This window comes from Cnephaeus nilssonii, assembly GCF_951640355.1.
Source record: "Cnephaeus nilssonii genome assembly, chromosome: 9".
NCBI classification, from domain to species: domain Eukaryota; kingdom Metazoa; phylum Chordata; class Mammalia; order Chiroptera; family Vespertilionidae; genus Cnephaeus; species Cnephaeus nilssonii.
In genome coordinates, this window is record NC_137080.1 from 74,236,446 (window position 1) to 74,262,496 (window position 26,051).

A 26,051-nucleotide genomic window follows, 5' to 3' on the forward strand; every position below is an offset into this window, starting at 1 on the left:
GATTCTCTCTCAAGATAAATATCATTTAACCTTTACAGCACACTGTGGAGTAGGCCTTTTATTGTCATTTAAAGATGGAAAAATAAAGACATAGGGAGGAATAATGAGTAGATTTCCTTTATCACACTCTTTATTAAGCTAGGGATTAAGATTAAATTCAAGTTTTTCTCATTTGAAATCAGGGACTCTTAACTATGGTACAAGCCATCTCTATTATCAAAAGGGGTGACCCAGAAAAAGTGCTATTGGGTTCCCAGCAGGAAAATTAATTTGGATAGGAATTGCCAAAATTATCTTTGTGGGGTTAGAATGGGAAATTTTAAGTAGAGGTAGAATTTGGATCACTGAAAATGAGGGAAACATTTTAATTACAGGAAAAGATGAGCAAAACTATCAAGTTAGGAAAGGGAGATAATTATTGAAGAATCATTAATTCCCTTGACTTTCAAAACTCTTTGAGTGTTGACTATATGCTTGCCTGTGCTAGGTGATACTGATTTTTAAAAATAGGTTCATGCCCTAGCTGGTTTGGCTCAGTGGATAGAGTGTTGGCCTGTGGACTGAAGGGTCCCAGGTTGGATTCCAGTCTAGGGCACATGCCCAGGTTGTGGGCTTGATCCCCAATGAGGAGTGTGCAGGAGGCAGCCAATCAATGATTCTCATCTTTGATATTTCTATCTCTCTCTTCCTCTCACTTCCTCTCTGAAATCAATAAAAATATATGTATATTTTATTAAAAAATAGGTTCCTGTTACTAATTACTATAGAATGCATCAATGGAATGGGAATACTAGAAAATATTGATCAAATCCCAGAAAAGTCTTACTATTCCTCATATTCCACCACTGATCTTCTAGATCCCATAATGTGCATTAACAATGACCATTTATTATTTACTACTTTGGCCATAAGCTATCACCTCTATTTCTATATGAACTATTTTCTATACCTGGGATAATTCTTTAAGACCAAGCTCAAAATGATCTTCTTTTGAAGCCTCCCACATAATGTTTTGTTCCATTTTAAATCTGCCTTACATTACACATATTCCTCATAAGCCTCATCACAATCTATATCTATAAAAGGCTAGTATGCAAAGTGTCCCCTTGGGAGTTTGACTGGGAGACCGGGAGTCCAATTGCTTGCTATGACGTGTCCTGACTACCAGGGGATGGCACGGAATGAAGGAAGGCCCTGGCCAGCAGCCAGAAGGCCCCAATTGGCCCTGATTGCCGGCCAGGCCTAGGCACCCTACCTGTGCACAAATTTTGTGCACCAGGCCTCTAGTTATAACTGTATTTTTCCATGTCTGCACTCCTATCCTTTTGCTTCTTATATGTTCTTTACTATTAGGGTTTGGACAAGTTAGCCAATAAGTATTTGGAGATGCAATAAATGTAGAAGTTGCAGAGTAGCTATCTATCTTTAGGGTATCAAGATTAGCATATATGGAAGGAGAGAACAAGAAAAGGCCCTCCTGACAGACAGGAGGTGGACTGAACTTGTAGTTGCTAGGAGATGGCCCAGCAGTCCTCCTGTGGAACATACTGGACAAGACTGCTCTATGACCATAAGGGGGGGAGTAAAAAATAGGACCATTTCACAATCATATCTGAGCACAGATTAAAAACAAGAACTTTGTTCAAATCTTGAAAAGGACCCTTTCTTGGATAATATTAGTGACTGCTGCTGCTTTGCCTATTCTACTTCTTTATTTTACTTCTCTTCTTTCCAAATTCTGGAAAAACATTAAAATACCAATCATTACCTTTGTTTCCTGAGGGCATCTAGTTCCAGAGCAAAACCCTGCCTCTTTGAATCTTTGCCCAAATCACTCTAATAATCCCAATGAATTCTAACATCCCTTACCAAGGATCTCTATGGAATCTGTCCAGGACATATGTTGAAACAAGTCAATAAACCTAATATGTTCATCTATAGGTGGGTTTCCAGTATTCTGTTATCCAGACCAATGACAGAGTAAAAAGAGAAATTAAACACACAGGAGAAAAATTGCTAAGAATGAGCACAGGAAATTGAGAGCAAGACTCAAATAGAAACACTGACCTTGGAATGAAAGAGGAAGACTTTTGCCATGAGACAGAAATAGCAGTCATTGATAGTTAAAATTCTGGTGCACAGAACATTAAATTTGGAGTCATAGTTCTAGATACTATTCCTGGCTTTGTAGTTAACTCACTTTGTGACATTGAGGAAGTTAATGTGTTGGTTTTTTTAAACCCGTACTATGGAAAAGATAATGGATAATCTACCTTATTGCACCAAATAAGGGAGAAGAAATAAAAATTTGAAATGTATTAATTTTTATTAAATCAGCAGTTAATTTTATGGTCATTATTTATTAACTTAAATATATCCATTTTATACCACTGTTTGATATGTATAGCTCTTATCATTATAGTATTCTGAATAACTATTGAGGGCTGAGGGCTGAGACCATCCAATCTAAGGAGGTAGACCATGAGACATCTTCATCCCAATTCCAAAGCTCTCTTTATATAAGACTTCACTTATGGTGTCACTAAATAGGTTTTATTTATTTATTTATTTATTTATTTATTTATTTATTTATATTTTAATCCTCACCCCAGGGTATGTTTTTAATGTTTTAAGAGAGAGAAAGGGGGAGGGAAAGGGAGAGAGAGAGAGAGAGAGAGAGAGAGAGAGAGAGAGAGAGATCTATGTGAGAGAGAAACAATGACCAGTTGCCTCCTGTATGTGCCCCGACCAGGGACTGAATCCTCAACCCGGTTATGTGCCCTGACCATGAATGGAACCTGTGACCCTTTGGTGCATGGGATGGTGCTCCAACCAATTGAGCCACAATGCCAGGGTGAAATTAGTTATATTTTTTAAGCAAAATAATAAAACATATTTGATAATTAATTACATTTTGTAAATTTCAAATTATATGCATTGTATTTTAAATTGATTCAAAAATTAACATTTATCCTATTGCGATATTTAAATTATTTAACCATCTCACCTTTCTTTTGAGATTTCCCTTCTGTATAAAACTGTATTCATGAAGCATTTATGACTTCATAAGAAAGACTATTTTAACATATGAAAGTCCACTGAAATTGTTCTGTGAAACAAAACATTCAGGGGGACAATTTTCTCTCTTCCAGGTCACTCTTTGCTATGGTGTTAAGAGGCTGTTAGGGTTTCTGGAATCTGGAGTTTACCACACTCTCTGGAATGGTTCTCCATTCAAAGAAACATGTAATGTGCATTTGCTGACCAATGAATAGGCCTTTATAAGACCAAGTTTATGTTTCTCAGTGGACTAGTAGGTGAAGATGTCTTGCTAAGTGACATATTTTGGTAGACACATGATATATTTGCTTTTTTTCTTTTACTTTAAAATGCAACAGAGATAAGTAATAGTTCTATGATTAATCTCTTAATGATTTTTTGCACTCAGCAGCAAACAATGATGTGTATTCTTTCAACAGCTGGTTAGGCTCCTTGGAGAATGCTATCTTTGCCTTGCAGCTACTGGTTCTATTTGTGTCTTCCAAGTTACAGCCCTGTGTGGGAGATTAAGATTGATTGCCCATGAATGCGTCTCCTGAAAAATGCAGATAAATCACTAAAGAGATAAAATGGCAAGCCTCTGTTAATTACTTTCACTCTTCAGATATTGTGGACATGAAAATATTTAGTCTTGACATTTCTATCCCATTTCTATTAATGATAAAGTCATTCAGAGAGGTGTTTGTTTAGAAAAAGGAGAGAGTGCAATCAGTCATTAACTTCTGTTAAGTTATATCGCAACAATAAAAGGTTTTAGTGTATGTCTTTAACCACGAGAAGCTTAATCTTCACAGAACTTTGGCAATTTAGAGCACTTAGAATGTAGTTTGATGCTTATATAAGGGGAATCCTGTTTCTTTTCACTATCAGCTCATTAATCATGGAATGAGAATCTTTTGATTCATATTTTATCTCTTGTATGCTTTGATGTTGCCACTTTTTAAAACCAAAATATAATAATAAATTCATTCTCTGGTTCTATCAGGGTAGGTGAGCTTTCTGTTGTTTTAGGTAGTTCACATAGATGGAAAGGTTTGGAACACAAAAACTTGCTTCCTAGAAGTAGAAGGAAGTATATTCACCCCCATCATCATGACTGTGTTTGATTGTTAAGTTGAATCAATATTGCTCAGTTTTTGATGGTTTATTTTTAGTGAGGTTGGGTGTATGTATATGCAGTAAAGCAACTCTTTTTAATTTTTGTAGAAAGCACTCTTGGCAACCATCAACTCAAATAAATAAGCAACCCTATGTTAATGAACTTATTTTAATGGTGATACTCATTGGTTTATACATAATTTTCTAAATAATCATGTCTCATAAGTGACAATGGGAGAAGAGCATGTGGCATTAAGTGTAATGTATGTGTGACTGCTCGGCAAAATGTAGCCTGTTGACCTTGTTAGTAGTGTAAGCAGATATGAAAATGGCAGTCTGGGCAGGTCATTGTGTACTCTTTTTAAAGACAATTTTCATAGGTGAATTGATTGACACAGGATGCGTGTTGTAAATCCAGTTATGTTTGTTCCTGAACTCTCTTGTCCACTTTACATGAGGGAAATGGTGGCTATGGAATGCGATAAACAAATGGTCTCCACTTGTAGAAAAGGGTTATCCTTCTATCTCAGTATGTTTTAACACTTTTGTCATTCTATCTCCTTGGCAAGTCTGGGTTCTGACTTGAAGGAGCTAATCCTCTTGCTGTTTTATTTTGTTTTATTTGTTTCTCATTATTTTGTCCAGTAATTAAGAGAGTATTTTCTACCATGAAATACTAACATAATTATGATTTCCATGGGATAATGCATATTTTAATCTAGTAATTTTCATAGAAATTATAGTAAAGATTTTTTAGGAGCCTCATGGTATTTAGTTGATATAACATGTAAATTACAGAGTGAATTGAAAGGGCCAAATATTTAACACAATAGAAATGTTTTAAAAAACAAGAATAGTATACATTTAATTTTTTTTCTTCTTGTTTGTCTTTTAAGCGTCCCTAGCCATTTACAATGGGTTATAGCACATTGTAATATACAGAGAAACAGAGTACTTAATATTGACCAAAATCATTACAATATAAACAAGGCATGGCTATCTTATATAAAAATCTTACATTTAGGGAATATAAAATGTGTGTGTATATATATTTTTTTCATCTGCTTTGGGAGTGTTGTTTTTGGTAGTGGGTATTGTAGGAAAAAGATTCAAGTATGAAGGGATCCAGATGGTGAATTACAATTATTTTTAAAATATGGTTTAGTAAAAGAATGACCTCACACACTCATATAAATATTAGATAACACTAATTCAAGTTATGAATACAACCATTATTTATTCATAAACATTTTCTAGGTAAGATATAGAATCAATACTAAATAAGTGAATATAACACAGCATTTGCTAAGACTGATTAGAAGGTGTGAGTTCTAGAAGAATGAGCAGAGTTCAGAAATGAGCAAAGCTCCTACAGAGTAGGAGCGTCATGCAGGAGAATGAAAGTATTGGAAGAAGACCAGCTCTCCTGAGTGAGAGTTAGATCAAACAAACAAACAAACAAACAATACTAAATCCAGGAATAACAAACAAGCAAAGTACTGTGATGTTGAGGACTTGGGAATTAAAATCTTGACCCTGGGATCTAATCTGTTTTCAGATCAAGTTATACATTGTAGTTTCTTGTGCATGTTATAGAAACTTTTGGATATAAGTAAGGTTGTGTGGATTAAACAAAGTATATGCCAAATAAATGAGAGTTAAATAAATTATTATGCCTTTAGTCATTTAGGAATGCAGCAAAGATTGTGCTGCCTAAAAAGATAGAACCTGCCCAGGTGGTGTGGCTAAGGTTAAACATAAACCCAGGAACCAAGAGATGGAGGTTCGATTCCTGGTAAGGGTACATGCCTGGGTTGCCCCCAGAAGGGGACATGCAGGAGGCAGCCAATCGATGATGTTTCTCTCTCCTAAATGTTTTTTATCTATTCCTCTCCTTTCCTCTCTCTCTAAAAATCAATTAAAAAGATAGAACTTGATTTTGATCCATTTATACAGTTTTTTCATCCAACCAATATTTATTAGAAGACATCCTTGAATTAGGCAATGTATTGTGTTGGTTGTTAATTTCATACTGATGATCAAACCCCTGATTTTCCATACTACTTGCCACTTTTTTTTTGTCTACTATTGAGAAACATTGCTTAAATATACTAACAATGAACTAGTCTCTAAGTACAGAACAGCAGGATGTCATTATGTAGGTGGTATGGACATTGAACAAAGATTTATAATGAGCGTTAGAAGACAGACATCTGTTACCGCCTAGCTGTCATCACCCACTTTCTCATCCTTAAATCAGGGATGTTAATATTTGATCCTCCCTAGCATTACTCTTTGAGGTAACTGAGATTACCTTGTGAATATTTGTGAGCATCATTAGGAGTGCAATGCTATAGAAAAACGAGTTTTATTTCATTACTCACTCCAACATGTCCCATGAAATTTAAGAGTGAAATTATAATTCACAGCAGTAGGATATAGGATTTTGAGTCAGTGGACAAATCTGCACTGCAACTGTATTCTGTGTGGTACATTTAATATAAATTTTTATGAAACTCTTTGAATATTTGCCCCCCTCCCCCCTTAAGGGGTTAGGTTAAATAGCCTGGATTATAAAACTGAAATTTTATAATAACAGCTGAAATTCTAGCTTTCCACTTTATTACACTAACATCTCACAGGGGATTCCAGAACAGTAGATGACTTTACATAATATGAATTCAAAACTCATCTGCATTATCCAGGTGCATGCTGTAGACTGGATCCTAGCAAACTCATGCCGCAGCCCTTATTTCTAGTACTGTAGTTATTTTGGTCCTAATTTCAAATATAAAATGGATTGCTAGTGAAAAATTGGATGATGATTGTTGCACCTTAGAATGTTGAATATTGACTTTCAGAATAGAGAAGACACATTTTTGAATGGCTGGTTGGTGTATGGATCACAAAGTATGGGACTCCTGAAGTAGAGCTGGGGTAGTCGAACAAGTGAACATTTCTGCGGCAAAGCAATAAATATTCATATTAAAGTGGAATAAATAGAAACTTTAAATGGCCTCAAATCAGTTAATCTTCAGCTCTTCTGCCAAACGAACTTGAAGCCAAACTTTTTGTTTTCAGAGCTTTTTGGATTTTGAACTTGTGAATGTGAGGTTTTAGATTTTTATTAAAGCATAAATACTTCATAAGTTAGGGCAAAGTATAAATAGTCTATAAGCAGAAGCAGGATATTTGGCATTTAAGAACCATAGCCATAGGTCGCATCGAATGCTTAGGTGCAAGCTTTTTGGCAAGGAATTTATTCCCTATGTCTTAAATGATTGAACCTGCCTCATAGATCGTCATGAAGTGTGATAAGATAATATTTAAAAATACTTAGAACGGTGCTATTTAAAGCTGTTTCATATAAGACAGAACTGTTTCATATTGTCTCCCACTTTGTTTAAATTAAGATCAGAAAAGAACAGGTGTACATAGAATTAAAGTTCTCTGAAAACAAAAGTTGTAGCTAGTTTTAATATTCATACATGCACTTTCAGTGACTAGATATGGAGTTTCTAGGTATTTTCTACCCTTACACTTTCCTTCTCAAATGGCTCAATCAGGAGAATGGTCAAATGGAAACAAAGAAGACAAGTTCATGGCAGTCTCCACTATTGCCACCGAAAAGAGGTTTAAATTATGGATCAAAATAGCATCCTAAAAGTGAGGGTATCTTCCTTATTTAAGGAAAAGTTGATAATCTCCCTGGCAATGGATCTTTCTTAGGACCAAGATAATGATATTTTTTAAAAAACAAAACTTCATGAATCATGTGAGGTTGTGTTAGTGTGAGTCCGACAGCCCAAGAGCACCATCCTTGCCAAACTCCATAGGACAGAAATGCCTCCAGGTAGAGTTTATAGCTTTCTCTTTGCTGGCATAGGTATCTGTGGTGGGAGTGGGGATGAGCTCTGCCTTCTCCTAAACCACTGCCTGCTTTTCTGGGGAAAGTAAACCGGAGATTATTTTGGATGGTGAAGCTGAGGAATTGTGGGTGCCTTTGTCATAAACTTCCTCTTGGATGTGGAACCCATCTGGCCCTAGAACACAGATCTAGAAGCCTTCTCTCCCACAGTCATTCCTGGATGGTCATGACCCTCTTCTCTCTTCCTTAATCTTAACCCTTTTCTCATTTAGGACCCCAGGTTTCTAATATATATAACAGTGTTGACATAATTTCAATTAAACTCCTAAATATATTTTTGTATCTTAATCCAAGAACGTGGTGAATTTATTTATACAACTTATACATTTTTTATTTTCTTGGAACAAAATTTAGCAATGAAACTTATCACTGGGAAACTGTAAAAGTGAGACACCTCGCATGCAGTGTTTTTCATTGGGCTTTTTGTGATCCTGTTGTAAATTAGCCTACATAACTGAGTTTTTGAGGAAACATCAAATGATATTGCATCGCTAAAAATGAACCCTTCATATAGGTATTTTGTAAGAAAGTTTTTGGTACCAGTACATATAGAGTGTATCAAATAATAAAGTATTTTACAAAGCTGAATTAATAATATGCTGGACACCTGCTCTGCTGAATTCTTCAACATCCCTTAAAATATGCCCAAGAGGCAGCATTCTCTGACTTTATTTATTGGAAGATTGCTGAATGGGGAAATATATTCCCCTCTCAATTCTGAGGAAGAGCAGAAAGAGGTCTTTGAGAGCTTGTATGCTGTACCACAGGTAAGGAGATTGTACTAAACAATCTATAAGAACTAATGAAAGTATATTTAAAAAACAACAAAACATTTCATTTGCTGAAAGGAGAATAAAAACTCTTCTGGGGAAGACATTTTAGAAATAATCTTTATTCCGAAAATGAGTTTGCTTTATGTCCTTGATCTCTAAAATGTCATAAACACTGTCCTTACGTGCCTGCAATTTCTCAGTCTTCCTTCTCCTCCTCCTCCCTCGGCTGTGCTAAATCTCACCCTCGACTTCACCTGGAACTCTGGAAGTTTCTATAACATATTCCTAATTCCTGTATGAACCCTCTGTGCTCTGGTACTGGATACATACTAGAAATCATTTTTCAACCTCCACTTTTAAGAAACATTTTGGGATAGCCTTTCCATTTAAGATCCAGGAATTTGTAATAAAACCACAGAGGTTATATTGCTTTTGAACCGAAGGTTGTTGGTTTGTGGAGTTTCCTTCAACTGGAAACATGTATGGGTCTGTGGTTTTAGTGTTTTCCCAGTTTTAGAATCTCCCGCTTGTTTGTTTTAATTACAAAGCTGGAGAATTTGTCATTCATTTTTCATATTTTATAAAAAGCTCATTTTCTCTCTCCTTTTTTCTTTTCTAGTTGAAAGAGACAAGGATTTTTCTCACCAGCGAAGGCATTACAAAGAATTCCGGTTTGATCTTACTCAAATTCCTCATGGAGAAGCAGTTACAGCAGCTGAATTTCGAATATACAAGGACCGGAGCAACAATCGATTTGAAAATGAAACAATTAAGATTAGCATATATCAGATCATCAAGGAATATGCAAATAGGTATGGGCTTTATATCTAACTTGTTTTAGCAAGCAAATGTTAATTGTAGTAAAATCCATCAATAACCCATGTGATCTATCAAATCATGTTTTCTTTGGGTGTCATGGCATTGAAGATGAGGTCCAGACATATCAAGAGTAATTGATCTGAAATGAGTCTTCTACATTCCACAGCTTTTCCCGACTCCTGACACCAATCTCTGTGTGCCACATGGTCTTGTGCATCCCCACATGTGTTTTCAGGGCCTCTTGTGTCATTGCATAAGTGAGAAAACGTCCATTTTATTCTGCACACATGAACTTCATAATATAATGATTTAAATCACTTGGTGTGTTTTTTAAATTAAAGTAGAGTGACTTTGGTTTTCATTGGCAATAAGTGTAAATTGTATGTGTCATTATGTGTATTTTTAAATTTATTGGGGTGTCATTAGTCAATAACATTATAGAAGTTTCAAGTGTACAATTCTATAATACATTATCTGTATATTGCATTGTGTGGTCACCACTCAAAGTCAAATCTCCTTCTGTCATCATATATTTGACCCTTTTTACCCTTTGCTACCTTCTCCACAGCCCCCTTTCCCTATAGTAACACCATATTATTGTCTGTGTTTCTGAGCTTTTGTTTATTTGTTCATCTTATTTTTTAAACATTTTACTTTTTTATTTTATTGATTTCAGAGAGTAAGGGAGAGGGGGAAAGAGATAGACACATCAATGATGAGAGAGAATCCTTGATCAGCTGCCTCCTACGTGCCCCTCACTGGGGACAAAGCCCACAACAGGCATGTGCCCTCACCGAGTCAAACTGTGACCTTCTTGTTCATAGGTCACTGCTGGGCATGTCTTTTTTTAATTTTTTATTTTAATAATTGCTTTGGGTCAAAGAAGAAATAAAAGAAGAGATCAAAAGAACATAGAGGCAAATAAGAATGACAATACAACATACCATGCTTTTGGGATGCAGCAGAAGCAGTAATAAGAAGAACACTTATATCATTATAGGCCTATCTCAAGTAAAACAAATGCAGCCCAACATCAGTAGAAGGAAGAAAATAATAAAAATTAGAGGAGAATTAAATAAAGTGGAGAACAAAAAGACAATACAAAAAATAATGCAACGAAGAGCTGGTTCCTTGAAAAGACTAATAAAATTGACAAAGTTCTTCCTAGACTCACCAATGAAAAAAAGAGTAAAGACTCAAACAAACAAAATCAAAATAAAAGCAGAGAAGTTATGACAGACACCACAGAAATACAAAGGATCATACAAGAATACTATGAAAGACTATATGCCACTATATTTAATAACCTAGAAGAAATAGACAAATTCTTCAAAATATATAACCTTCCCAGATTGAGTAACAAAGATTGGAAAATCTATATAACATTATTTGCATTTTGATGTAAGACATCATATTTACAATAGGTCTGACAGTTTACCTATGTCTTCTGTTGCTAAAATGTTTAATTCAAAATGGTACAAAAATGTGAATAGACAATCTGAAATACTAAATGTATGGAAATCTCAGTTGATAATTACTGCAAATGAACCATCAGATAAAAAGAGTAAAACAGGGAGCTTAGCAGAGTTCTCAAACCTTTCACACAATGATAAAATTGCTTAGGTAACACCTTTTACAGGTGATTTGCCACCTTTGTTGGACAGCTTTTACATTTTCTTTTAACTTATTGAAATGTTATATTGAGGTGAAATCCATTTCTGGTAGCTTCTATTCATTAGATCTAGATCTTCCCTTTGGTGAAATACTATGTACTTTTAAAAATAAGAAAAAGATTTAAAGACAGGTATCACATCTCCTTTAAGGCCCAGTGCATGAAATTTGTGCATGGGGAGGTGTGTGTCCCTCAGCCCGACCTGCACCCTCTCTAATCCAGGACCCCTAAGGGGATGTCTGACAGTTGGATATCCCTCTCACAATCTGGGACCGCTGGCTCCTAACCACTCACCTGCCTGCTGGCCTGATCCCCCTAACTGCTCTCCCCTGCCAGCCTGATCCCCCTAACTGCTCTCCTCTGCCAGCCTGATCACCCTTAACTGCCTCTGCCTCAGCCCTGCCACCATGGCTTTGTCTGAAAGGACGTCCAGAAGGTCGTCCGGAAGATGTTTGGTCTAATGAGCATATTATCCTTTTATTAGTATAGACTAGAAGCCTGGTGCATGGATTTGTGCACAGGTGGGTCCCTCGGCCTGGCCTGTGGGGATCAGGCCAAAACTGGCTCTCCGATATCACTGGAGGGTGCAGGCCAGGACGAGGGACCTCACCGGTGCATGATCGGGGCTGGGGAGGGACTGCAGGAGGGCTCCAGGGTGTGTTAGGCCCAACTTGCTCAGTTCCAATTGGCTGGACCCCAGCAGCAAGCTAACCTACTGGTCGGAGTGTCTGCCTCCTGGTGGTCAGTCCGCATCATAGTGACTGGTCGAATGATTGGAGGAATAGTTGGACACTTAGCATATTAGACTTTTATTATATAGGATTTCCAATTCCTGACATTGAGATTTTTCTTGGTCTTCTGGAGTGCCAGAGTTTCCCAATGGCTGTTCCATGGAACACTAGCCCCTCACAATACTCAGTGAATAAAAATAAAGAATCTGAATTCAAATGCATTTGAAAAATCTGTTAGACCATCCTCTATGAGAATCACAATGCACATCAGAATTTTAAAGTCTTGGAAAGGCTTTATAATAAAAAAACCTAGTCTTGCTCAAAATTATTTGGCTACAGAATCTTTTTCTTTGGGTGTGAGATACTTAATATCCTATGAAACATTGATTCAGCAGGGTACACTTTAATAAAAAAATGTGAAAAATATATTATGCAAAAATAATAACAAATGCTGATCATATTCAATTTATTTTAAGAGCAGTAATTCCAAGGCAGAAAGTGCTATGCTCCTTTATCTGTTTTAACACTTTCTAGATATTGTTCTGTGAGGTTTTTGTTGCTGTTTTTCTGTTTGTTTGTCGTTGTTTTTTTAAATCTCAATCTAGTGGTTCCATTTATAAAATGAGGATACTAATTTGGTTATCTCAGAGACAGGACCTGGCATATTATAATACATTATTTTTAATACTAAATAATGATGGCATTTTTCAAAATAAAGTGACAAGAGTTGAAAACAATACTCCAAATATATTTCTTTGTCTATTTCCCCACTTGGACTGTGAGCTCCTAAAAAAGAGATAGTGTCCTAGGTAATTTTGTTTTTATTTATTTATTTATTTATCTCCAGCACTATATATTTATTTGGTATTATTTAAAGTTTTGAAATAACTATTACCCATGACTGGAATAGTACTTCCATTAACATTATTCTAAAATGCTTGAATTATCTTTAGTTTTGGTCATCCACATTATATTTTTACTAGAGGCCCGGTGCATGAAAATTCATGCACTGGAGGGGGTGGTCCCTTAGCCCGGCCTGCCCCCTCTCACAGTCCAGGAGCCCTCAGGGATGGGAGGCGACCCAGCAATCAGGGGAAGGCAATGCCCCATCACACCTCTGCTGCTGCCACTGCTGGCAGCGCAAGCCTTGGCCGGCCCTGGTACCTGATCCTCGGGCAGCCCTGGGTGGCTGGGCAGCCACCATCCGAGGCTTGCCTGCAACTCGGGCTGACCCTCGGTGGCTGGGGGACTCTGGAGGCAGGCGCACGGAGCGGCCAGCTTGCCTGGGGGCGGGCCCAGCCTTGCCATACGCCTGCCACCCTGGCAGGGCTGAGGGGACTGGGCACCGCCATCTTGTGGCTGTGGGTGCCGCCATCTTTGAGGGTGGGGCAGTCAATTAGCATATTCCCTCCTATTGGCAGTGGGCACTGCCATCTTTGAGGATGGGGCAGTCAATTAGCATATTCCCTCCTTATTGGCTGTGGGCACTGCCATTGTTGAGGGTGGGGCAGTCAATTAGCATATTCCTGCTTTATTGGCTGTGGGCGCCACCATCTTTGAGGGCGGGGCAGTCAATTAGCATACACCCTCCTTATTGGCTGTGGGTGCCACCATCTTTGCGGCGGCGTGAGGGTCAATTAGCATATTCCCTCATTATTAAATAGGATGCATGTTGAATTTGTACATGGTTAACATACAAAGTGTTATTGGATTTTTATAAGAACTATTGGTATGTCAGGTGTCTATCTACTCTGGATTATATTTACTGACCTTTTAAATCTATATATAGGCTTTTACATTGATCACAATTAAAGGTCCTCACTTTTATTTAGGTCCATTGTTCTATCTTTTCAGGATATTTTTTAATATTATCCATTGAACTAGCTACCCCTTTGAGCTTTTCTAAGTATGTGAACTGTATAATTTAAGACATGACAATAATGATGAAAATAAGGACTAATAGAAGAATCTATTCACAGTTATTTATAGATTTCTGAATGAATCCATGCAGATTTTCATCAATAATACATTTTGGAATATTTATGGGTATTGATGCTTAGCTTATCAGACTTTATAGTTTTGGGAAGTTAAGTTTCCCTTAAAAATGGGACAACTGTGTATCTTGAAACTTTGGTATTTCCCAATTATACCAATAAAAATACTATTCTCATTTTCTACAACTACATCGACATGCTTTTGTTTGCTTGTTTTATTTTGGTTTTGGTTCATCCTCACCTGAGGATACATTCCCATTGATTTTGAGAGAAAGTGGAAGGGAGGGAGAGGCAGGGAGAGAGAAACATCAGTGTAAGAGAGGCACAGGAACTGGTTGCCTCCTGCATGAGCCCCGATAGGAGGCCAGGGATCCCGCAACTGAGGTATGTGTCCTTGTCTATAATCGAACCCAGGACCCTTCAGTCCATGGGCCAACATTCTATCCTCGGAGCCAAACCAGCTAGGGCTCAATATGCTTTTTTAGTATTGTGGGTATAATTTGGCTAAGTCTTCACATATTTTTTTTAAAGAAAATTTAAATTAAATTTATTGGGATAAAATTGGTTAGTAAGATCATATGGGTCTCAAGTGTATATACAATGCAATATACAGATCATATCTCATAGAAATGTACTCACATATTTTAGCATGTTTAAATCTACTCTAAGATCTAAGATTTTACTGATATTTTTTCTAAAATTTTAAAAAAATGATTTCTAAAGTACATGTATATCTTTATCTGGTGTTCTCTTGCTTTGCCATTCCAAATTCTAGGAGGCATAGATTCTTTCCAATGTGCAGAATATTATTTTGAAAAATTCAATTTGTTATTAATTCTAGTCTACCAAGTTCACATTTTTAAACATTTGCTGTTAAGTATTGTGGCTGAACATGTAGGATTATACTATACCCATTGTCTTCTGTGGTATTTGTTTTTGCTAATGTGTATGGCTCCCTCCCCCGCCAAATTATCCTCTTCAATCTCTGAAACATACAAACTCACATATACATACCCAACATTTCAAATTTACATACCATTGATCAGGTGAGAGAATGTCTGCTTTCCTTGTCTTTCACATAATCACTCAATCATTGCCAGGGTTTCATTAACCTTATAGTGTAAGAAAATACAATCATGTCTATAGATCTAGAATTCACTTTTTGCACTTTGTTTTTTCTTCCCAATAAAAATGTTTAAGGGACAGAAAATATAGAAACAGCACAAACACCTCAGAATATTTCAGGTTTCTTCATAGGATTCCAATGTCACCATAGAAAATGGTAATATACAGCAATAAGAGAACAGACTTTGGAATTCACACATGGGAAAATTACTGTACATCTTGGAGTCTCAGTTTATACATCTGAAAAAAATAAAAGCAAAAATAAGTATTTCATAACAATAAATGATATTGCCAATCTGTGGGCAGGACTAATGTGCAAAGATCATAGTTCATACTTAGTAAGTACATTGGTAAATATATATTCATATAGTTTAATAGGAGTATTTATTTCACTAGTGTTTAAAGATTTGCATGCGTAGGGTAACCATAAGTAGGTGGTGATTATTATTATAACTAGAGGCCCGATGCACGAAATTCGTGCAAGGGGCTCGGCCCTCACAGCCCCTCACTGCCTAGGCCAGCCCTCGCAGCCCCGGCTTTGTCTGGAAGGTCGTCCAGACAGTTGTTCTGCTGTTCAGTCTAATTAGCATATTAGCTCTTTATTACATAGGATAACAGTAATTAACATTTGCCGACGCCTACTTTTTTGTAACAATGTAGTAAGCAAAATGATGCTAGTTACATTTACTTAATTACAAATTATGTGATGTTTGATTCATATAGAAGGAATTGCTGTTTTTATGTCTAGTAATGAAATTAACATCACCCAACTTAACAGCAATACGATTGGAGCTATCTGTGAACTTGTTTCACTGAAAACATGTTTTAGATAGTAGTTGAATTCTTTTATAAAATTCAGTTGACAAGGTATGAGGATTGGAGATTGTTTATTTATAATTTATTTTACATAAGTATCAGAGATGTAGAAAGGTGGAACAAAGATTCATGTCTAAATAAATGTTTATCCCAATGTTACTGTTTATAATTGCATAACTTGAGAACACATTTTAAACAAAAGAGGAAAAAGTTACACTCAATTTCCTAGAAAATAGAAATGCTATACTTTATAAAGCAAGTAGAACTTATGTTTAAAAAATATTTTGTAATCTTGCCCTAGCTGGTTTGGCTCAATGGATAGTGTCGGCCTGTGGGCTGAAGAGTCCCGGGTTCGATTCTAGTCAAGGGCACATGCCTGGGTTGTAGTCTTGATCCCCAGTGTGGGGCATGCAGGAAGCAGCCGATCAATGATTCTCTGTCATCATTGATGTTTCTGTCTCTCTCTCTCCCTCTTCCTTCTCTCTGAAATCAATAAAAATATATTTTAAAAATAAATAAAATAAAAATATTTAGTAATCTTGGAAAATGCTCAGACTGTAATGTTAGGTGACCAAAAGCAGGAAACCTAATTATATACATTATTATATTAATTTTAAATAAATTAATGTAGAAAACAGATTGTAAGGAAAAATCAAGTGCTCGTTGCAGGTTTGTGGGTAATTTAAAAATTTATTCCCCCCCCCTTTTCTGTACTTTCTAAATTTTTACAATGAACATTATTTTTATAATCGGAAATATGCATAATTATAGTAGAGAGAAGATATAATGGAACAACTTTATACCACACATTACTTTACAAATGAACATTCCCAGGAAGAGAGGCTTAAAAATAAAAACAAAATAAAACAAACATCAGGATTTAAAAATAAATTGCTGTTGGTTTTTCATTAAGCTATGAAAGGCATTTTTCCCCCACAGAAAATGAGGATAAAGAAATACTGTTTTTCCTTCCTTTATTCTATGGAAAAACATTTCTACCAATTGGGAACCTTGACTTCAATTTGCTGAACATGAGGAGAAATAGATGAAAAATACTTCATTTTTATATCATGTGATCACAGTTAAAACGGAAAAGTTTTATTTTTTAATCCTTCCTTTTGGTGCACAGGATGATGCTCAACTAATGAAGCCATTCCAGCTGGGCAAAACCGAAAGAATTTTAATTTGTAAAAGTAATTTTAAAATCTGATTGTTATTATTATTTGTGTAGTATGGATTATCTGTGGTTTCATATATTTCTTAAATACAGAAGTAAAATAGCCATGGCCAGTTTGACTCAGTGGGCCCATGGACCTAAGGGTCACAGGTTGGATTCCAGGTTAAGGACATGTAGCTTGGTTGCAGGTTCAGTGCCCTGCTTGGGTTGGGGCTGGAGCAGGAGACAGCCAGTCAATGTGTTTCACGTTGATGTTTCTCTCTCTGTGTGTCTCTGTCTCGCCTTCCCCCATCCCTTCCACTCTCTCTAAAAATCAATGGAAAAATATCCTCACTCCTTGGGTGAGGATTGAGAAAAAAAAAAAAAAAGAATTGGAGGTAAGAAGAGAAAACTAGTACCTCTGGCCATTTTTAAAGCTAGGGTCACCTGTTAAAACATCTGTCTTCAATCTTGTGGGTCTTATCTATTTAGTGTGTTGTATTAAAATCAGAAACAATTGAAAGGTCAGTGCAGACTGTACTCTTTAATGCAGTATGCTTGACAATCCATATGTGTGTGTGTGTGTGTGTGTGTGTGTGTGTGTGTGTGTGTGTGTATTTTGAATCCTTGCAGTAATTTAAACTGATGTTTTTATGTATATTTTATAGTTAAGACATGGATCTATTAACCATGAATTCTTTGACAGTGTTATGTAATCAAATAAAAAAAAAAAAACCATAACGTCATCTCTTTTCACACTTATTTATCTCAGTGAGGCTTAATACTGTTAAAATTATATATTTTATTTTACCATCTCCCACCTCCCCCATTTATCCTTACTCATATTTAAATGTGTGCAATTTAAAGGAGTGTTCTGATATTTATCCAAATCTTTATTTTTCTTGGTCAAAAGTTAACACACTTTGCATCATTTCACTTATTTAATCTTTTCATAAAGGCTGACAGCCCCAAATTCTATATAGAAGGCATTGCTCTTCAGTCACACCTCATATATCTGGCATTATTGGGAAATGAAGTTTCCACATGATTGAATTTTCCAGATAATTCAGCTGAGTTCGGCATGCCTTGCTGAATGCCTACCATGTGGCAAGCACAGGGGCATAAGGCCTAGTAAATAAGATCTCAAAAGCTCATAGCCCGAGGGCTGGGGCTGTGGTGGGCCTGCTGCACACAGACTTTAATAACTATAATACAAAGTGCTAAGCACTATGATGTAAGTATGCACTAAGTGTTGTGGAAACACAAATGAAGGGGAAATTAATTCTCCTTTGGGGGGGGGGGGGTCAGGGACTTAGGGGTAGCCACTGAGAGGAGTTCACTCTTGAGTTGGGTCTTTTGAGATGAGTAAGAACTGCAGGGAGAGAGAAAGAGAGAGAGAGAGTTGTATCCTAGAAGAAATATTCCTAAGTGTTAAAATCTTTAAATGTATAAAAAAATTAAGTAATGCAAATAAAATGATCAATGCCTGTAATACTACTACCAAGTATAGCAGCCAGCACTTATCCATTTAACGGGCACTCACCATGTGTCTGGCACTGTGCTAAGTGCTTTACTTGAATTAATTTTTTCACAAATATATGTATTTATATATTCCCCAATGAAAATCTGCTATGCATAACTCAACCTTTTCCTAATGCTCTGCTATGAATATAAATGTCTGTACTCCATTGTAAAAACATTTTAAGCTAGCTTGCTCGATGTCATTAGCCACCCTTACTACTTGGATATATTTAGTTAAGCTGTCATCATTCCAGTTCACAGTCAGCTTCATATTTACATCATCTCCCCCCCTCCTGCTGCTCTAAGATTTGTGATTCTTCTGTGGACATACTTCAGAACGTACATTGACAATTTCTACTCAGCAAAATTCCATGGGCTCTGGAGAGCAGTGCGGCGGAGCAGGACACTCAGATGGTCCATGACGTTCGCTCTAAGTGTACAGGACAGCACACAAGCACAGCTTGCATTTCTTCATTGTGCTGGGATCATGCTCCATTTCAGTGGTTCTCAACTGGGGTGACTTGGCCCCCACAAGACATTTAGCAATGTCTGGAGACATTTTTGCTGATTCCTACACTTTTAAGCAAAGTGGCTCAAGAGAGCAACTTTTGACATTATAAACTCCAGAGAATATCCTTTATTAATTTGTATTCCCTTGTTAATGTGTTTTGAGAGAGAGCTCTGATCAAGTTCCTTAAATGGTGTGGTGGTATTTATGTCAAAGACGCAGAGAAAGATGGATGGTTTCTCCTTGGGTGGCCATCAGTACATTTTTACTAGACTTAATAAGCTCTTAGAAGGCAAAAGGAGATGGAAGGAGGTGAAAGAGTTATAATAGAAATTTGGGAAATAATGGCGATGTCACTGTGGAATGAAAGGCTCATTTCTAATGTAAATGGAAGAGTACACCTTTTCCTCTAAAATGTATCCATGTATCTTCCACACAATTTCTCAAAGTTCTTCTTGGCTGGGTTTACATAATGGTTTTACTCATGGTGAACTGTTTTCTTTCTCTCTCCATATATATATATATATATATACACACACATATATATTTATGTTTGTGTATACAAACATATGTAGTGTAGATATAATTGAAATCTATAACAATCTGAAGAATATTTCTTTTTATCTTTTATTATTTATTATATAAATAATTTGACTGCTTTTTGATAAGTTTTCAAATTAAAATTTTCTTCTATTGAATTTAGAGACAAAGTTTTATTGTTGTTTTATATATATATATATATATATATATATATATATATATATAAATTGATTGATTAATTGATTGATTTTAGAGAGGAAGGATGAGAGAGAGAGAGATAGAAACATCAATGATGAAAGAGAACCATTTAGTGCCTGACTCCAGCATGCTCCCGACTGGGAATCCAGCCCCCAACCTGGGCTTGTACCCTGGCTGGGAATCAAACCATGACCTCCTGGTTCATAGGTTGATGCTCAACCATTGAGCCACACTGCTGAGCAGAGACAAAGTTTTATTATGTCATATGTATCAATAAATGTTACTGAAGTTAAAGGAAATAAATGAATTCTTATATCCAAAATTTATAACTATGGGTTATTAATGACTTTTAGCAATAATTATTGCATAATCATTTCTTCTGTTTTGTTTAATTGATTTTTAGAGAGAGAGAAAGGGAGAAGGATATAGAGATAGAAACATCGATAGGCTGCCTCCTCATGTCCCCTGTTGGGGATCAAGCCTACAACCTGGGCATGTACCCTGACCAGGAATCAAACCAGTGACCTCTTGATTCATGGATCAATACTCAACTTCTGAGCCACACTGTCTGGGTGCATATGTCATTTCTGGCCCTAATTTTGCATTAAGCATAATACATACAACTTACATACAGACTTAAATGCCACAAATGTGTTTTGGTAAGAAAATTGCAGTTATAGTAATTTATATAGCATGTTTATGTTGGTATCCTCTTCTACCATAGACTTATGACAGGTAGATGATGATGATGATTAGCAACCTGAAAGGTTTTATTTCTTAACTACAGACAACTTAAACAGCTGAATATCTGCTGCTCTGACACCTGAGAGAGTAGCCCACCCAGGCTGGGAGGCAGCAGGCTGGGCAGGCAAGGAGAGGGGGCTTTGTGGTCCACTTCACTGGCCATTCTTGTGGGTGTTTTTTTGTTTTTGTTTTTCTGTAATGGCGTTTTGAACAGTGTCATGAGCGTCTGCTCTTCTAGGTGGTCATGATGTCGCCTTAGGTCTTGTCCTTGGGTGGGCTGCCCTGACTGCTTTGTTCTTCTTCAATGTGGCTCAGCGTCTGCCTCTGCCACCAGGCTGTACTCCAGGTGGGGTGCCCTCCCCCTCCCCCTCAGCCAGCTAATCATCATCATCATCTACCTGTCATAAGTCTATGGTAGAAGAGGATACCAACATAAACATGTTATATAAATTACTATAATTGCAATTTTCTTACCAAAACACATTTGTGGCGTTTAAGTCTGAGGCCAGCTGGCCACTCCCCAGCCTGCTCCCTCTTGAACTTGAGGGTAAAGCCTACGGGCCCTTCACTGGGCACAGATTCTTGACCACCAGCTTGTGCCAGCCACAGTGCTCCATGGAGTGCTTGCCCTCAAGTGGGCCAGCTGGGGGCCATCACCTTGGAGCCTAAGGTCACTGCCTCCACCTTGCCTTCTCAATATTATTTTAATATTCATTTAAAAGAAGAAGAAACAGAAACTCATAAAAGTAACTTATTTCTTTCTACAATCAAGCAAAGCCTAAGTATAGCAAGTCATTGTTAAAATTAAACAGATACCAACTCCTACTCTGTGATTCTTTGCTTTATAAAGATAAACTTAAATGAAGCTCTTAAAGGATCCATGAGTCTTATATCTTCTGCATAACAATAAGACACCAATGAGAAATGTTTGTGAATTATATCTATATATATAAAAGCCTAAATGCTAAGTGTCCGAGCGAGTGGTCGACCGACCGGTCGCTATGACGTTCACTGACCACCAGCGGGCAGATGCTCTGACCAGTAGGTTAGCTTGCTGCTGGGGTCCGGCGGATCGAGACTGGGTGAGACAGGACCAGATACACTCTGGAGCGCTCCTGCAGTCCTTCCCTGGCCACCAGCCTGATTGGGACTGGGTGAGATGGCCCTGATCGGCCCTGATCACCAGCCAGGCAGAGGAACCCCACCTGTGCATGAATTCATGCACCGGGCCTTTAGTTTAGAAATAAGCAAGATAATATATTTGCCCCAAGTCTGTGATACAGTACCCTTGATAAAACGAATTTCTATCCTTCCAATGCATGTTAGTTTATCTAATTCCCTTGCCAAGAAGTGATACATATGACAAGAAGTGATTTAATCTATAAAGAACTTTTACATGTGAAATACAAGGACAGTGTAATAGAGAGATGACAAAGCAGATACTTATTTTGGTATATCCAGTGTTGTCCATGCACATTTCTTCTTGTGTTAAAATAATGCAAAATATTTTATTTTATAAATATGAATTTAAGTAAATATCCTCATATTTCTTGCATTAACTAAAAATCCCTTTACTTATTTCTGTTTTCTCCCATGGCCCCAAATTCCACAGTATTTTGCTTCTTCATGTTTTAGCCAAGCTCAGCGTCCGGAGGCTTGAAGTCCCAAATTAAGGTGTTTGTAGGGCCATCCTCCCTCCAAAACCTATAAGCAAGAATCCTTTTTTGCTTCTTCCACTTTCTGGTAGCCATAGAAGTTCCTTGGCTTGTGTCAACATAATTTTCATCTCTGACTATTTCCATATGGCTGTCTCCACTGTGTGTTTTTATCTTTGTGTCTTTTCTGCTTCTTTTTTCTCTAATCTTCACACAAGGATTTTTTTTCCCATTGATTTTTTTTTTTTAGAGAGTGGAGAGGGAGGGAGGGAGGGACAGAGAGAGAGAGAGAGAGAGAGAGAGAGTGAGAGAGAGAAACATCGATGTTAGAGAAACACATTGATTGGTTGCCTGCAACTGAGGTACATGCCCTTTACTGCAACTGAGGCAAGTACCCTTTGGTCCAAGGGCCCTGCTCTAACCACTGAGTGAACCGGCCAGGGATCTGTTCCTTCTTATAAGGACAGTAGCCATATTGGATTAGAACCCACCCTAATGACCTGGTTTTAACTTGATTATAACTGTAAAGACCCTATTTCCAAATAAGAGCACATTTACAAGAATTAGGACTTCCACATATCTTTTGGGAGGACACACTACAACTCATACCAGGGAGCTTGTCAATTAGTGTTTGATGAGAAAAATAGAGCCATTATGAATGAAAAGGAATAAGGGATTTACTACAGTGACTTGACTCTGCAATTGTGAGACCCAGTTAAACAGTTTATGTAAGGCTGCTGCTTTTGCATGTGGTGATGGTATTAAAGTTTGAAGAACTAACTTGTTTCCCTTAGACAAGGGGAAAATTTGCACACAGACACACATGTAGAGGGTAGATGATAGGAAGAAACAGGGAGAAGACCACGACTATAAGACAAGGAGAGAGGCCTGGAATAAATCATTCCCTCATGGTCATCCAACCAACCAACCATGCCAACATCTTGACTTTGGACTTCTATCCTCCAGAACTGAGACAATAAATTTCTGTTGCTTAAGCCAACCAACCCGTGGTACTTTGTTAATGCAGCCTTAGGAAACTAATGAAATATTTGCTTATTTACATCCATGAAAATGGACTTTTTATTGGCTAGAATACAGACTTTAATTTTAGTTTCATTCTTATGATTGCACAAAATATAAAGAAATTATATTATGGATTTATTTCTGCTATAAATGAATATATTTTTGTATATATATATATATATATATATATATATATATATATATACTTTCTACTGCATTATTTTTAAATATATTAATATATTTTCTTTTTCTTTCTGCCCTAATATTATTTTTAAATTATTATTAGTTTTGTCTTTTGTCATTTTTATTTTCAATTGCTGTTGGCATACAGTTGGCATACATTATTATATTAGTTTCAGATGTATACTGCAGTGATTAGACATTACATAACTAAGTGATCATCTTGATAAATCTCACATCCATCTGATGAGATAGTTATTGGAATATTATTGATTATAGTCCTATGCTATACTTTACATCCCCATGACTATTCTGTAACAACCAATTTGTACTTCTTAATCCCTTCATTAAAAACCCTTCCCTCTCTTTAAAAACAGGTAAAACTGGTAAGATGGGCAACTTGAACAAGTTTACTTTATATTGTTCATAGGAATCTAGTATGGTCTACTGTTTCCAGTGAGATGAGTGCTATTCCTTAGTGGAGTAATTTTATACTTCAAAAGAAAAAGCTTGTGAGATTTATTTTTAAGATGCTGTGTGAAAGTTGTAGAATTATTAACATTGTGCTTATTAATAATAGACTTGATTCTCCCAAAGCATATTCTCTTGTCTGTAGGTAATTTAGAAGGGCTTCTTATATAAGAGAGGAGAAATTAAAGAATACATGTGGTCAAACTAAAATTTTAAAAAAGTAAAAAATAAAGTAGCTTTGGTCAAGAATAGGAAACCATGAAGCTTATGAAAGCAGTCGAACCTTTATAACCTCCCAGAGGTGAACTACAAATATATGAATTTTTTAAAGCATACTATTTACTTAGATTTACCTTCCAATGAATTTGGATTTGCATCACTGAAATTCAGATATTTAGGGCTTGCTTGAATTCTTTGGTTGGTGTTTTTTCTAGATATAGCTATTAAAACTGGAACTATTTTCCTCATACACATGCTTGATAGTATTGAGACTTGAACATAGATAGTTTGGGGATTACTTTTTCTAGAAAAGTAGAACAATTTAAAATTAATAGAAAACACCACCTTAATAATTATCTAATGATATTTTTAACTAGTTGAAACTGTTGTGAAAATTTACCCCTTTGTTTTTATAAGGGTTTATTTATATCATGCCAAGGAATGTTGTTATAAGCTTTGCAGGATTTATTAGAACATTATTACCATGTTTCAAATGAAAGCAGACTTGACACAGGTAGCCCTTTGATATTTCCCAAGATATAGGATGACTCCTTCTTTTATTTAAAACTTTTGTTATTAATTTATTGTGATTAAGTTAATATTCTAAGATATTTACTAAATATCTCAAAATTATAAAGATAAGCTCTTCTTAGAGCTTGTTTATTTGGTGGGTTTTTAAGTTAGGAGGAAAAGGGAGAATTTGACATTCTATCATGGTTCTTAAAATTCAAGTGGGGAACAGTTTGAAACTTTTCATTGTTTTGTGGTACATGCTTGTCCTGTGTCTGTGGTACCTTCAACGGAGTCACATTTGGGATATAAAAAAAGTGTCTGCAACCCTCCTTTGATAAACACTACGATTAAAATTGAGAAGGAGGCCCAGCCAGGTGTGGCTCAGCCGTTGAGCATCGACCCAGGAACCAAGAGGTCACCGGTTCGATTCCTGGTCGGGGCACATGCCCGGGTTGCAGGCTTGATCCCCAGTGTGGGGCATGCAGGAGGCAGCCAATCAATGATTCTCTGTCATCATTGATGTTTCTATCTGTCTCTCCCTCTCACTTCCTCTCTGAAATCAATAAAAATATATTAAAAAAATAAAATTGTGAAGCAGAATGGAAGTTCCATAGTATATTCTCCAGGTTAATGGGAGAATGGTGTAAATCAAGTTGAAATAAAGAAATGAAGATGTAGCTTCTAAAATATTGACTGAGATTCTTCACTTCTGTTAAAATGGTTCATTTTTAACTATAGAGCATTTTATCTAAAGAATTACCATGTGCACGATTTGATTTTATTCAAAATTTTCTTTTTACATATTGTAAGTCATCTTTGAAATGACTTTTATGATGCACATAGATTGCTAATTCAGTAAACAGTATTTAACATAGCTTATTATGCCATAGTTCTGATTTACCTCACATAAATAATAAGCTCTTTTACAGATTCATCACAGTATAAAAGGTCATAAAATGCATAATGGAATTATTTCTATTTTGCTTTAAAGGAGCTCCAATGTTTTACCATTAACCTATCTGAGCCTCAATTTCATCAATACAACAGAGCTTCTGTAAAGATTAAATGTCAGAAATATGTGACATTTAGCTCAGAGGCTGCCTATAGTAAGAAAAGAATAAATAAAATAATTCATCATAATTAAACAAATATTCATACATTTGTAAATTTAATGCTAAAGTTAAGATTGGTAAATGCTAATAAAAGCAACATTGTGGAGATTTTTCTAAAATATACAAGTTCATATTTATAGCTGTTACTGTCCTCATGGGACTTACGTACGCTGAAGATATTAAAAAAACTCAGGG

General features: G+C 36.4%; 1 protein-coding gene across 1 annotated transcript in view; it reads left to right on the plus strand.

The window, feature by feature from the left end:
- The window catches only part of BMP5 (bone morphogenetic protein 5), a 113,810-nt gene that overhangs the window by 44,961 nt on the left and 42,798 nt on the right, over positions 1-26,051 (plus strand). The window contains exon 2 of the mRNA XM_079781460.1: positions 9,479-9,671. Within this exon, the coding sequence (XP_079637586.1) occupies positions 9,479-9,671 (193 nt within the window). The remainder of the gene's footprint in view (positions 1-9,478; positions 9,672-26,051) is intronic.